General features: G+C 35.7%; 3 protein-coding genes across 5 annotated transcripts in view; 2 read left to right on the plus strand and 1 right to left on the minus strand.

The window, feature by feature from the left end:
* The window catches only part of LOC100250341 (golgin candidate 5), a 100319-nt gene that overhangs the window by 18380 nt on the left and 67294 nt on the right, over positions 1-14645 (minus strand). The window lies entirely within an intron of this gene.
* LOC100854885 (GDSL esterase/lipase At4g10955) lies at positions 225-3642 on the plus strand. Of its 3 annotated transcripts, XM_010664662.3 has the most exons (4): positions 226-662; positions 800-828; positions 1825-1947; positions 2344-3642. In XM_010664662.3, exons 3-4 carry the CDS (start codon positions 1886-1888, stop codon positions 3320-3322), a joined length of 1041 nt encoding a protein of 346 aa, XP_010662964.1. In that variant the 5' UTR covers positions 226-662; positions 800-828; positions 1825-1885; the 3' UTR covers positions 3323-3642. The 3 variants fall into 3 exon arrangements, with proteins under 3 accessions (XP_010662967.1, XP_010662964.1, XP_010662966.1); XM_010664665.3 differs by lacking the exon at positions 800-828 and having other exon boundaries at positions 225-662; positions 1852-1947; XM_010664664.3 differs by lacking the exon at positions 800-828.
* Positions 9144-14578, plus strand: LOC104882260 (uncharacterized). The gene is made up of 8 exons (XM_010664708.2): positions 9144-9176; positions 9258-9441; positions 9715-10512; positions 10618-11762; positions 11839-11923; positions 12046-12518; positions 12644-13834; positions 14165-14578. Exons 1-8 carry the CDS (start codon positions 9144-9146, stop codon positions 14576-14578), a joined length of 4323 nt encoding a protein of 1440 aa, XP_010663010.2.

The following is a 14645-nucleotide window of genomic DNA, read 5'->3' on the forward strand; positions in this document are numbered from 1 at the left end:
TAGGAGGAAAAGTACAAGGGAGAAAAAACAAGGAAAGAAGGGAATGGAAAAAAGAAGCTAAAACTCAATAAATTTTAAATCTTGTAATTGACTTTGTGAGGATCATGGAAAATAGGGAGAAAAGACGAGGAAAGAAGGGAATGGAAAACAGAGTCATTTATCCTATAAGAATGCTCTTAGGCTTTGTGAGGATCATGGAAAATAGGAGGAAAAGTACAAGGGAGAAAAAACGAGGAAAGAAGGGAATGGAAAAAAGAAGCTAAAACTCAAGAAATTTTAAATCCTGTAATTGACTTTGTGAGGATCATGGAAAATAGGGAGAAAGGACGAGGAAAGAAATGAATGGAAAGCATAATCATTTATCCTGTAAGAATGCTCTTAGTCTTTGTGAGGAGAAAAAACGAGGAAAGAAGGGAATGGAAAAAAGAAGCTAAAACTCAATAAATTTTAAATCCTGTAATTGACTTTGTGAGGATCATGGAAAATAGGGAGAAAAGACGAGGAAAGAAGGGAATTAATGGAAAAAAGAAGCTACAACTATATAAAGAAGTCTCATTTGAAGGCTTTGGAAAGCCTCCTTTGGATTAGAAGCATTTGATAAAGCCAGGTTTTGATCCTCTTTTTTGGTGTAATGATATCTGCAGAAGTTTGTGGGTGAACCGGTAAGTACGGATTTTATCCAACATTTTCATACAATTGGTGTATATGTGTCTAAAGATTCTTGTGCTAATGAATTCATGTGATTATTATTATATGTATGCTATGCTGTTTGCCGGGCTATCGATGTTATGATACATAGGAAGACAATTTTTGGGTTTCCAATACCTGGTAAGAACAATTCCACAAATCTACTTCTATCTTCAGGATGGTTATGTGTTTTTTGTCATTGCACTTTTGTTTATACATGATAATAACAATAATAATAGAAGAAGAAGAAGAAGAAGAAGCAGAAGACAGTTTGTAACAAAATTTACTTCTCAAAAATAAATTGATCCAAGAAATTTGTAACAAGTATGAATTGATTGAAGAAGTTTGTAACCAAATTAATTATTTGCTTCTCAAAAATAGGTTGTGATCGTTGTCTTTTAAATCTTTCACAAGTTGCAACTGCATCTTCCCAAAAGTTGCGGCTTGCAAAATAAAAAATTAATTGATCATTTATTCTGCTTGGTTGCTGAGAAAAGGAAAGGTTGACTATCATGTTTCTTATGTTGTAAGAATTGGAAATAGAAATTTTCAGGTCAATTGAGCCATGTAATTGCATTAAGCTCACTTCATATTTGATATATCATTGATGTGGGTTCCCAAGAATGACAAAGTGTTGGTTCAAAATTTTGAATTATTTTCTTTTCCGACATTCTTAGCCACCAAACTGCAGAGCTAGGTAAGGTATTACCATCTCTTCTATGACAGACGAATAAAACACATGTAACTACTTGGAGGAAAATTAAGTCTGACATCTCACCCTCTAGCAGCAGACAGCAAGCATAAAATTAAGGCTTTGAAAGGTCTCTTTTGATTTCATTCTATTGGTATAATGTGAGTATTTTGGTTTCCCTTCCTCTTTGTATTAGGATATATATGTACACATACCGCTGAATGAAAGCTTAGATTGTTAGTGTTCTTACATATATAAGTTTCGATACTATTCCCATGGAGGCCCCATCATTAGTGATATGGTACTTTACTCCCTGTAGTGTACTGGTACACATGACATTAAAGCTTAAGTTTCATGCCTTTTAAGTTTGTATCTGTTGATTAACCTTCACTCCTTTCATCTTGGTATTTTTCTGGATTTTCTTTTTTCTCCTATGTGCCCTGCAGAATATATATATTTCCTTTCAAGAACAGAAGGAAGAAGGGCAGTAGAGGTACACAATCACTAATGGCTCCTGAATTGGAAGATTTCGACCTCACAGGACCGAAACAGCTCGCTGTTGTTGACTGGTACAACCATTTTCCTACATACAATACTCAGTACACATAATGCATTAAGTTTTACCATTTTTCAATATATACATTAGAGAATAAGCAATGGGATCGATCCATGAGACCCTTACCCAAACGCTTAAAGAAAATTGGATAACTGAATCTGTGAGGCTCAGGGTTTGTGCTTGATTACACATGGAAACCAATCTAAAGTAAAGTAATATTACCGGTTTTTAAATGTGAACTAACACTCCTATTAAGAAAATGGTGAATTCTGCCCCGGCATGCATCTTGAAGGTGTATTAGGTTGCCTGAGGAGCAGCATTGACAAGATTTTCTAGATAAATTAACTGCTGTGTATTTATCAAAGGGGTAGATTAGATATGAGGATTCGTTTTCTATTTCTCATTGCAGGAGAAATAATCATCACTGCCGGGCAGTTGCTGCCAGCCTGGTTCAGGGAGCATACAATTCAGAACATAATCGCCAGAAATCCCAAGATCCCAAAGTTCAGAGTTCCCGTTGGTGGTGCTCCTTTCATTTTGAGGTAAAACGTGTGCTCATAGATGATAAAGATTCATCCATCTACGGTGTCGTTTATGAATTCAAGCACACAAACCCTAACAGTTTGCCAGAATGCGCCCCAAAGTGTGTGATTGCCTTTCGTGGAACAATCCTCAAATCTAGCTCCGCAAAACAGGATATGAAGTTGAATATCAAGCTCTTGACTGCTGAACTTCGCAAGGACAACTCTCGCTTTAAACCCGCGCTGGCCGCTGTCAAAGAAGTTGTTCAAGAAGCTGAGCCTGCAAATATTTGGTTAGCAGGACATTCCCTGGGGTCGGCCATTGCAATGCTGGTTGGAAAATCCATGGCCCAGGAGGAGGGAAAGTATCTCAAAACTTTCCTTTTCAATCCGCCTTTCTTGAGGTCTTCCCTCTCAATGAATATCAACAGTCCACGTTTGGAGAATGTAATCTGCTCAACAAAGAATGTTATCAAAGCTGGGATCTCTTTTGTTGGGGGTGATCATTTGTGGCAGGAACGACATCACCAATTTAATAAATTGTCTCCTTGGATCCCCTACCTGTTTGTGAACAAAGACGATCCTATTTGCTCAGGGTATATAGACCATTTTGGAAATAGGAAGATCGAATCTGAGATATGTTCAATAAGGAGTGCATTAAGAGCTGCAGTTGGGATAGATCCACAACTACCCGTACATCTACTTCCTAAAGCATATCTAACTATTAGCGAGAACTCATCCTCATGCGATGTTTTGGAAGCTCATGGACTAAAACAATGGTGGTACCAAATGTCTATAGGGCCGGGCTTTGCAAATTCACCAATGAAGGTATCGATAGGTGATACCAAACTCGTGGGTGAACCCTGAGCACACTCCATGAGTATTGATGGAGTAATCGGTAACAGATGCCAAGTGAAAGGGTGCAACCTTTTACCCAGTCTATTCAGGATGTTGTGATCTTTGATTTTTTCGTCTCAGGTATAAATTTAGTTCTTCTTATGGTATGTGAACTCATGATTAGTGCAATTTCAAACATTTTACTTTTCCTGCAATTGTGTTACCTTTGGTTTTAGGCATGTATACCTTGTTGGAAAATGTTTCAAATTCTGTTGATATATGTTTTTGTTCCTAATTAGCATATGTTTATATATTTTGGTAAAGAATAATATTGTAGAGAATATTTTTTATATTGATATGTCATTATCATATTAGATTCCCTTATATAATAAAAAAAATTTATCACAAGTGTCACTATAAATATTCTAAGTTATAAGGGGGAAAAATCATGAGATGGAAATGGGTTTATGAAGATTATAAATGGTAGATAGAAATGTGAAAAAGAATGGGAAACACCCGATAGAGTAGCGACTCATAATTCAAGGTGTAGATACAAAAAGTGAAATAGGGGATGTTTTAGGGCTTAATAGTTATGTCTAGTTTGTCTTTTGTAATATTCTCTATAGTATAATGGAATGATTTTTTTATTTTATGGATGTAGACGTGGCTAGTCAAACCTTGCATGTTAAAATCTCATGTACATTTGTGTATGAATTGTTTATCTTGGTATTCTTCTATTAACATATTGTATGCATTAAAGCCTCAATTGTCATAACAAAGTGGTATTAGAGCTTATGTTCTTAAGCCTAGAATGACAACAAGATTTAAGGTTAAGAGGTTTGATGCAAAAAACGATTTTAGTTTATACTGCATTAAGATACATGCCTTGTTGGTTCAATAAGGATGGTCCAAAGTGCTTAAAGGTAGAAATGTTTTATTAACAATAATATATGATGAAGAGACTAAGGAACTTGTGGAGAAAATGCATAATGTTATTCTATTATGTTTGGGTACTAAGGTACTTAGAAAGTTCCAGAAGATGATACAATTGTCAAGTTATAGTTAAAGTTAGAAAGTCTATATATGACTAAGTCTCTTATAATTCACTTATATTTAAAGAAGCGGTTGTTCATTCCCCAGATGAAGTACATCCATCAAAGACCACATTTATGAATTTTAATTATAGATTTGAGGAATAGTGATGTTAGAATTGATAATGAAAACTAAGCCATAATTTTAAATTGTTCCCTACCAAATTTTTGTGCACACTTTCTGGATATCATGATGTATGGTGAAAATACTCTCTCCATAGAGGATATTAAGGCAACCTGGAACTTAGAGAAGTTAAAGAAAAGGGTCTTTGAGAGTGAAGAAAAAAGCTTAGGTGAAGGTTTGGTGGCTAAAGGAGAATGGAGAAGAAAAATATTAGCAAAAAAGTTCGATTTAGGTTTAAATCGAAGTTCAAGAGAAATAAAAAGGTACTATAAGAGAAATTGTCTAGAACATTAAAAAAAAACAAAAAAACAAAAAGCCGGCTATGATTTTGGTTATGCAATAATTGTAGATGAAAATTTCTATGACTTTTTGCAAGTAGAAAACAAACAAATTTTTTTCAAAATTATTTTCTTTCTTTGAGAATAGAAAACGATTTTCGGAAATCAAAATGAAAATCCCACCATTTTTTTCAAAGATAAAATCATACAAAATTTTAAAAATATTTTTGCCCTAATTTTAATTTGGACTATAATTGTAATATAAAAATAGATAAACATAATTGTCATAAAATAACATATATTAAGTATAACCATAAAATACATAAAAATTATTTTCTTATAATTTTTATCAAATAATTAAAATCAATATAAATATAAAAGGAAATACACTATTGGCTAGCGTTGACGTGCCTATGTGAACCAAAATTAGTAATTTAAAAAAATTAAATATTAATAAATGGTACAGAATGAGACGTGTACGAGAAATTCTCCTATACTAATAAAAATAAATTTAAATAATAAAGGATTAAAAGGATTGGCCCTTGACCCTTCCCGAACCCACCACTTATCATCTTTCCGTGAGAAATATGCCACAAAGATGAATGAGATAAGGTTTGAATTGAAGTGGGGTGACCCTTGACCCATCCCGAACCCACCACCTGTTATCATTCCTAACTGAGAAATGTGGAACAAAGATGAATGAGATAAGATTTGAATCGAAGTGGGGTGTATGTGCAGAGATTTTTTTGAAATATAAACACATAAAGAGAGTTTTCTGAAACATAACCACATGGAGAGAGGGGCAATTAAAGATGCCACTGAGCATGACTTACTACCATTGAGTTTGTAAAAAGGGGGTTTGCCAGAAGTTATGTATGAGTAGAGAATTTGGGGACCATACCATAAACTTACTACCATTGAAAGGTAAACGTGTGGACCGTGGACCTTGATGCCATCCACTTTATCATTTTGTATCTTAAATTTTTTTACTATATGTTTTATACATAGTCTTAATAAAAATATCAGTATAATACTGAATTGGCAATGCTTTAACTTGATAAAAATTCAAAAGAGAAAATAAGACTCCTTTTGATAAATGTTTTTAAAAATCATTTTTGATAATAGAATTTAAAAAAATTTCTTTAATATTTTGGAGAATAAAAATCTATTTAGAAACCTAAAATGTATTTAATATGTTTTTAATATTTTAAAACATATTTTAAAATAATTTTTATATATACTACTTTATTTTTTAATCATTCTATATATTTGTATAATTATTTTTTAAAACATTCTTAAAAAAATGAATGAAAACAACTAAAAGTATTATCGACACTCTATTTTCTATTTTTAAGAATATAAATTAGAAAACAACTTTTTGATTATCAAATGTGTATATACACACACAAAGTTTATAACTTTATAAATACCAATAAAGATAATAAATAATTATAAAATAAATAAATAAAAAGACAACTTCATACAATTTAATATAAGTGTATCTCTATTACAAAAAGGCAACTTCATACTGGGTAATATAAGTGTATCTGTTTTACAAACTTGAATTTACACTCGGTGCTCATAGTCTTCATTTGACGATCTATATACAGAAAACTATATCTTCAACTAAGTCTTTAAGTCAAACTTCAACTATCACATTTAAATATGGATATAGGACTTGGTTCTAAACAGATTAATGCTATTAATGGTTATACGTTGATATTTTGATAATCATGAAAGTTAATATGCAATAACTCAATCTCATAGTTACAACCTTATAACAATTCTCGTATAAGTGTGTCCTCTAATGATACATGTGGCCTATACCTTGTACAATTTTCTACCTTAGGCTCATTCAAGTAAAAACTCTTCCTAGCATCACATCTATATCATTGCCATCATAAGACTCTCCCCACAAAATTAGTACTACTTGCAAGTTATGGCCTCAGGATTGTTCCATAGCATTTTGGAAAGAAAATTTCTTGTTACAATTAAGGGAAGCACTACAAGAAAGCGAAGTTATTAGAGTGATGTGGATAAACTTATTAAAGATATTAGCTTAAATAATCCAAAAAAAGAAGTGAAAATAGTTTTTCAATATTCTTTTGTGATTTGATGGACATATTTTATATAGGAAAAGGTTCATTATCACAAAATCATCACAAGACACTCCCACCATGGAAAATTCATCATGAAATATTATCTCATTAAGAAAATATCATGAATTTTAAAGCCGAACTTCTATTACTATAAATCTGACTAAAAATTGGGAAAAAGAAAAACACATATTTTGCTCTGGCTGCCTTTGGTTTATTTACAGTATGAGCATTGCTAGATGTAAGGCATGCCTTCCCCTTTGCTATCAGCCCTCTCCCTTCCTTCTTGGATTGCCTCCTTCAAGAGGAGGTTCTTGATTGAGTGCAGTTTGTTGACTCCATCTCCCATCTCCATTCGGTCCCCTGGAGATTCAATGGAACATGTGACGCCAATTCTCAATACTGAGACCATGTACTCCTCCATTTTGCGGTCTCTTTTTCATCTCCTAAAACCAAATGCGGATCCATGACTTCCCTTACTCGCTCAGGTAAAGATGACTTCACAAAATCATGAAGAGTAAGGCCATCTTAGAAGATGTCATCCGTTGGCCTTCTTCCTGTAAACATCTCCAGCAATAGAATTCCATAACTGTACACATCTCCCTCTGCAGAAACATTACCAGTAACACCATATTCTGCAAAATAGTTAGAGCAAGATTTAATAATTCTTCTTTGCAGGTTGTTTTTTTAAAGTTAAAAAGGTTCAATGAAACTTTTTGTTTCAGTGAATACTGGTGATTCAGGAAGGCAACATGAGAGGATTTGGAGGTTTGAACTATTAATGAATCTATAGGCAGTTAAGGCATTGTTGAATGGGTTCCTTGCTCCTTCAACACCATGAGAAGATTTGGAGGTTTGAACTACTCTAATTTAAAATAGTTTTTGCTTTCATATGTATTCTGACTAAAAATTTCCAACAGCTCTTTTAGCATTGATTTCTAAGCAATTTTCTACAAGTATTTAAATAGTGGGACTAGTTCATCAAAAGACCTAAATACTTTTGAAATTGGAAAAATGACCTCTCTTAATCATTCTTTAAAAAAATGTTCTTTGTTTTGTCAAAAATGTCATTTCCCTCCCATTTTTTACCTAACTCTCTCTATAAGATTATGCTCTCTCAAAGGATAAAGATCAGTTTTGTTTTTTTTTGTAATTTCATTTAAACTTCTATTCTACTTGACTTCTGGGTGTGTAATTGGGTTTGCTCTTGGACAATGGTATACACTAGATATAATTCAACCAAGGGAACAATGTGCAAGACCCGCTTATGTCTATGGCATTAATTTTCTAAGAAATTTGCTACAATTATTTAGATAAAGAGACTTGTTCATCAATTATGTTTCATCTAGAATATGTTTGAAATATTATGATAAAGAATGAGATTGGAAAACTCATTTACTTTCCCATTTATTAATGTGTTTGGAATACTAATCTGAAATTAGAATAGGAATAAAAAAAAATCATTTTAATGGGAACTAATTTACAATTTTTATAAGAATTTTGATTACTTTGTTTCATATGCTATTGTAATTCACCTAAATTTTCATTCTTATTCTTGTGTATCAAATACACCTTAAAATAAAAAAAATTAAAAAAAAGAAAAAAAAAACCTTTTCTTATTGGGATGAAAAGAAAAGAATAAACAAGAAAATAGTAAGCAAATTCATACAAGTCTTCACGGATGAAGAAATTAAGAGCCATACCTATCGTTTTAAGTAGTAAACCTCATAAAATAAAGGAAGACCATGGCATGGTTCAATAATGCAAGAGATTGTTACAAATGCATGTTCATCTCCATGATCTACAAAATATCAAAGAACAGATTTTTATTTTTATTTTTTCTCTCTTGAGCAACACAAAAACAGAAACATTTATCCTATAAGAATGCTCTTAGGCTTTGTGAGGATCATGGAAAATAGGGAGAAAAGACTAGGAAAGAAGGGATTGGACAAAGAAGCTAAAACTCAATAAAGAACTCTCATTTGAAGGCTTTGAAAGGTCTCCTTTGGATTAAAAGCATTTGATAAAGCCAGGTTTTGATCCTCTTCTTTTTTGGTGTTATGATATCTGCAGAAGTTTGTGGGTGAGCCTGTAAGTAAAGATTTTTTTCCAATATTTCATACCTAAACATGCACTTAAAGAAAATTGGATAACTGAATCTGTGTGGCTCGGGTTTTGTTCTTGATTACACACAGAAACCAAGCTAAAGTAGAGTTATATAACTAGTTTTTAAATGTGACATCCTAAAACTCCTATAAGAAAATGGTGAATTCTGCCTCGGCATGCATCTTGAAGGTATTTTAGGTTGCCTTGAGGATCAGCATTAATTGACAAGATTTTCTAGATAAATTAACTGCTGTATTTATCAAAGGGTAGATTAGATATGAGGATTCATTTACTGTTTCTCATTGCAGGACAAAAAATCATCACCGCTTGGCAGTTGCTGCGAGCGTGGTTCAAGGAGCATACAATTTAGAATATGACCGCCAGGAATCCCAACATCCCCGAGTTCAGTCTTCCCATTGGTGGCACTTCTTGTTAAAGTTATCAACATCAGCATGTGACTGAGAGGATGTATTGAACAAGTCAAGTTTGTTTTTGTGTCAAAAATATGCCTCTGTTTAGTTTTTCAATATATTAGGAATTGTCCGAGTCTTAGGGAGGTTGTTGCAGCACGTTTAGAGTAACTGGTTATCTTTCTATTCCTATTTTTTAGTATTTCTATTTCTGTTGATGGTTTTGCCTATAAAAGGCTTGTATCAGGTGAAGTTTAAATCATCACCATATTAATAAAATTATTTTCTTTCCTCCTCTGTGTGTCTCTTTTATAAAGTGGGTTCAACATTTGGTATCAGAGCCAGGTTGAAGAGGCATTTCAGAGAGTGTTTGAGAGTCAAACACGTGAGGAAAAGAGAGAGTGAAATGGGTGATCTTCAAGTCATTGGCGGAATAAAAAAGCTCAACAACCAAAATTACAATACTTGGTCAACATGCATGATGTCGTACATGCAAGGCCAAGACTTGTGGGAGGTTGTGAACGGAAGCGAAATTACTCAACCAAAGGTTGAGGATGCGAATGGTATACTGCGAAAATGGAAGATAAAAGCGGGCAAAGCGATGTTTGCTTTGAAGACAACGATCGAAGAAGATGTGCTAGAGCATATTCGAGATGCCAAAACCCCTTACGAGGCTTGGAATACGTTCACCAAGCTGTTCTCAAAGAAGAATGACACAAGGCTCCAACTTCTAGAGAGCGAGTTGTTTTCGGTAGCACAGCGTGACTTGACAATCGCTCAATACTTTCACAAGGTGAAGACGTTATGCCGGGAAATTTCTGAGTTGGATCTAGAAGCCCCAATCGGTGAAACCAGGATGAAGAGAATAATCATCCATGGTTTGAGACCAGAATTTAGAGGTTTTGTTGCTGCTATACAAGGATGGCAAAATCAACCATCACTTGTTGAGTTTGAGAATTTGCTAGCTGGTCAAGAAGCCTTGGCTAAACAAATGGGAGGAGTTTCACTCAAGGGTGAAGAGGAAGCGCTTTATGCCCACAAAGGCGGGTGGAATTCCCAGCAGCACACCGTCAGAAGAACTAAAAAGAATGAGGACAAGGCAAAGTGTAGTCAAGGTGAAAGGAGCGCTCGTGTTGAGGGAGATTCGAAGAATCCTGGCACCAGAAAAAAATTTGAAGGGAAGTGCTACAATTGCTGAAAGAAGGGTCACATGGCAAAAGATTGTTGGTCGAAAAAAGGGCTTGTGGAAAGTAATGCTACTACTTCCAAAAGCGAAGATGAGTGGGACGCTCAGGCATTTTTTGCTGCAATAGGAGAATCAGCTTTTATAGCAACAACGTCTGAACAAATTGATTATGAGAAGGATTGGATCATTGACTCAGGCTGCTCAAATCATATGACGGGTGATAAAGAAAAGTTGCAGGATTTATCAGAGTACAAGGGAAGACATATGGTAGTCACAGCGAACAATTCAAAACTACCAATAGCTCACATTGGTAATACGATAGTCTCTTTCCAATATAATACTAATGATGTGTCGCTTCAAAATGTCTATCACGTCCCAGGTATGAAGAAAAATCTTCTCTCGGTAGCACAATTAACGTCTTCAGGCCATTCTGTTCTATTTGGCCCTCAAGATGTGAAAGTTTATCATGACCTTGAGGTTATGGAAGAGCCGGTGATAAAGGGACGGAGACTAGAGTCAGTCTATGTGATGTCTGCAGAAACTGCATATGTAGACAAGACCAGAAAGAACGAGACAGCTGATTTATGGCATATGCGATTAAGTCACGTTAGTTATTCCAAACTAACTGTGATGATGAAAAAATCAATGCTGAAGGGACTTCCACAACTTGAAGTGAGAAAAGATACAATCTGCGCAAGATGTCAGTACGGCAAAGCGCATCAGTTGCCGTATGAAGAGTCAAAATGGAAAGCAAAGGGGCCATTAGAGCTAATTCACTCTGATGTGTTTGGACCTGTTAAGCAAGCCTCTCTTAGTGGGATGAAATACATGGTGACCTTTATTGATGATTTTTCCAGGTACGTGTGGGTGTACTTTATGAAAGAAAAATCTGAAACTTTCTCAAAGTTTAAAGAATTCAAGGAAATGAAGGAAGCAGAGGTTGATAAAAGAATCCGTTGTTTGCGTACTGACAATGGAGGAGAGTATACCTCAGATGAGTTTTTTTACTTCCTCCGAGAATGTCGAGTACGCCATCAGTTCACATGTGCCAACACTCCGCAGCAAAACGGTGTAGCAGAAAGAAAGAACAGGCACCTAGCAGAAATCTGTAGAAGTATGCTTCATGCAAAGAATGTTCCAGGACGGTTTTGGGCAGAAGCAATGAAGACTGCAGCTTTCGTAATCAATAGGCTTCCTCAACAAAGGTTAAATTTTTCATCACCCTTTGAAAAATTGTGGAACATAAAGCCTACAGTTAGTTATTTCCGAGTTTTCGGATGTGTTTGCTATGTCTTTGTACCTAATCATCTACGCAGCAAGATGGACAAGAAGGCTGTTAGGTGTGTCTTAGTAGGATACGATAGTCAACGAAAATGATGGAGATGTTGCGATCCTACAACTGGAAAGTGTTACACATCCCGGAATGTGGTGTTTGATGAATCATCTTCATGGTGGTCCTCAGAAAAGGAAATATTACCAGATTCAGATGTTTTTAAGGATGAGTTGCAATCTGCTCGAATCCAACTTAGCTTAGGTGAAGCTGAAAATGCAGCCGATGGTGATATCGGAGATGACGAAACTCAAAGTCCTTGGCAAACTGGTGTGCATGGACAACCAAGCGAAGAAGGTGAGCCTAGTGAAACAGAAGCACCAATTCCACTTAGAAGATCAATAAGAACCAAGAAGCCAAATCCCAAATATGCCAATGTTGCCATAGTAGAAGATGCAAATGCAAAAGAACCAAAGACATTTGCAGAAGCATTTCAGAATTCAGACTGGAGTAAAGCTATGCAAGAGGAAATTGCAGCATTAAAACGAAATCAGACTTGGGAGCTCGTGCCAAAGCCAAGAGATGTAGAGCCTTTTTCCTGCAAATGGGTTTATAAGATAAAACGTCGCACAGATGGATCAATAGAAAGGCACAAGGCTCATTTGGTAGCTCGAGGATTCTCTCAACAATATGGACTAGACTATGATGAACGTTTAGTCCAGTTGCAAAACTTACAACTGTACGAGTCTTACTTGCACTTGCAGCTAACAAAGATTGGGACTTGTGGCAGATGGATGTGAAGAATGCATTCTTGCATGGAGATTTGGATCGAGAGATCTATATGAATCAACCGATGGGCTTTCAGAGTCAAGGTCATCCTGAATATGTATGTAAGCTGCGGAAGGCACTCTACGGATTGAAACAAGCACCCAGAGCATGGTATGGTAAGATTGTTGAATTTCTAACTCAAAGTGGGTATTCAGTAACACCTGCAGATTCTAGCTTGTTTGTCAAAGTTAATGGAGGAAAGTTAGCTATCGTACTTGTATACGTAGATGATCTAATCATCACTGGAGATGATGTTGAAGAAATTTTCCGAACAAAGGAGAACTTGTCAGTTCGTTTCGAGATGAAAGAACTTGGACAACTTAAGCACTTTCTTGGGCTAGAGGTGGATCGTACAAACGAAGGGATATTTCTCTGTCAACAAAAATATGCCAAAGATTTGTTGAAAAAGTTCGGGATGCTCGAATGTAAGCCGATCTCAACACCAATGGAACCAAATGCCAAGATGTGTGAACACGAAGGCAAAGACTTGAAAGATGCAACAATGTATCGACAATTGGTGGGTAGTTTGCTTTACTTAACTTTAACTAGACCCGATATCTCTTATGCAGTTGGTGTGATGAGTCGATACATGCAAAATCCAAAGAAGCCTCATTTGGAAGCAGTTCGACGAATTTTGAGACATGTGAAGGGTACAATTGATTATGGTCTGTTGTATAAGAAAGGTGAAGATTGCAAGCTAGTTGGCTACTGTGATGCTGATTATGCAGGAGATCACGACACCCGCAGATCAACTACCGGATATGTGTTTATGCTTGGATCAGGAGCAATTTCTTGGTGTAGCAAGAGACAACCGACAGTATCTCTGTCAACAACGGAGGCAGAGTACCGAGCAGCAGCAATGGCAGCTCAAGAAAGTACGTGGCTTATACGGCTGATGAATGATCTACATCAACTAGTGGACTATGCAGTTCCATTGTACTGTGACAACCAGTCGACAGTTCGTTTGGCAGAGAATCCAGTCTTTCATGCAAGAACAAAACATGTGGAAGTGCATTATCATTTTATTAGGGAAAAGATCCTGGAAGAAGAGGTTGAGCTGAAGCAGATTAAGTCAAAAGACCAAGTTGCAGACTTATTCACAAAAGGTTTGAGTGGCAGCAAGTTTGAAAGCTTTTGTCATCAGCTCGGTATGGTAAAGATTTTGGAAGCTGATGTTGAGGGAGAGTGTTAAAGTTATCAACATCAGCATGTGACTGAGAGGATGTATTGAACAAGTCAAGTTTGTTTTTGTGTCAAAAATATGCCTCTGTTTAGTTTTTCAATATATTAGGAATTGTCCGAGTCTTAGGGAGGTTGTTGCAACACGTTTAGAGTAACTGGTTATCTTTCTATTCCTATTTTTTAGTATTTCTATTTCTGTTGATGGTTTTGCCTATAAAAGGCTTGTATCAGGTGAAGTTTAAATCATCACCATATTAATAAAATTATTTTCTTTCCTCCTCTGTGTGTCTCTTTTATAAAGTGGGTTCAACACTTCTTTCATTTTGAGTTAAAACGTAAGCTCAAAGATGATGAAGATTCATCCATCTACAGTGTCGTTTATGAAATGAAGAGCATATACCCTAACCATTTGCCAGAACGTGCCCCAAAGTACATTATTGCCTTTCGTGGCACAATCCCCAAACCGAGGAGCACCGTGAGGCAGGACCTGAAGTTGAATATCAAGGTCTTAACTGATGAACTTCACATGGACAAGTCCCGCTTTAAACACGTGCTGGAAGCTGTCAAAAAGGTTGTTCAAGAAGCTGGGTCTGCAAATATTTGGTTAGCAGGGCATTCCCTGGGGTCAGCCATTGCGATGCTGGTTGGAAAATCCATGGCCCAGAAGGGTAAGTATCTCGAAACTTTCTTTTTCAATCCACCTTTCTTGAGGTGAGTATCACTATAAATATTTTAGATCATAGGGGGGTGGGGAGTCATGAGATGAAAATGGGTTTATGAAG

This window comes from Vitis vinifera, chromosome 16 (genome assembly GCF_030704535.1).
Source record: "Vitis vinifera cultivar Pinot Noir 40024 chromosome 16, ASM3070453v1".
NCBI lineage: Eukaryota > Viridiplantae > Streptophyta > Magnoliopsida > Vitales > Vitaceae > Vitis > Vitis vinifera.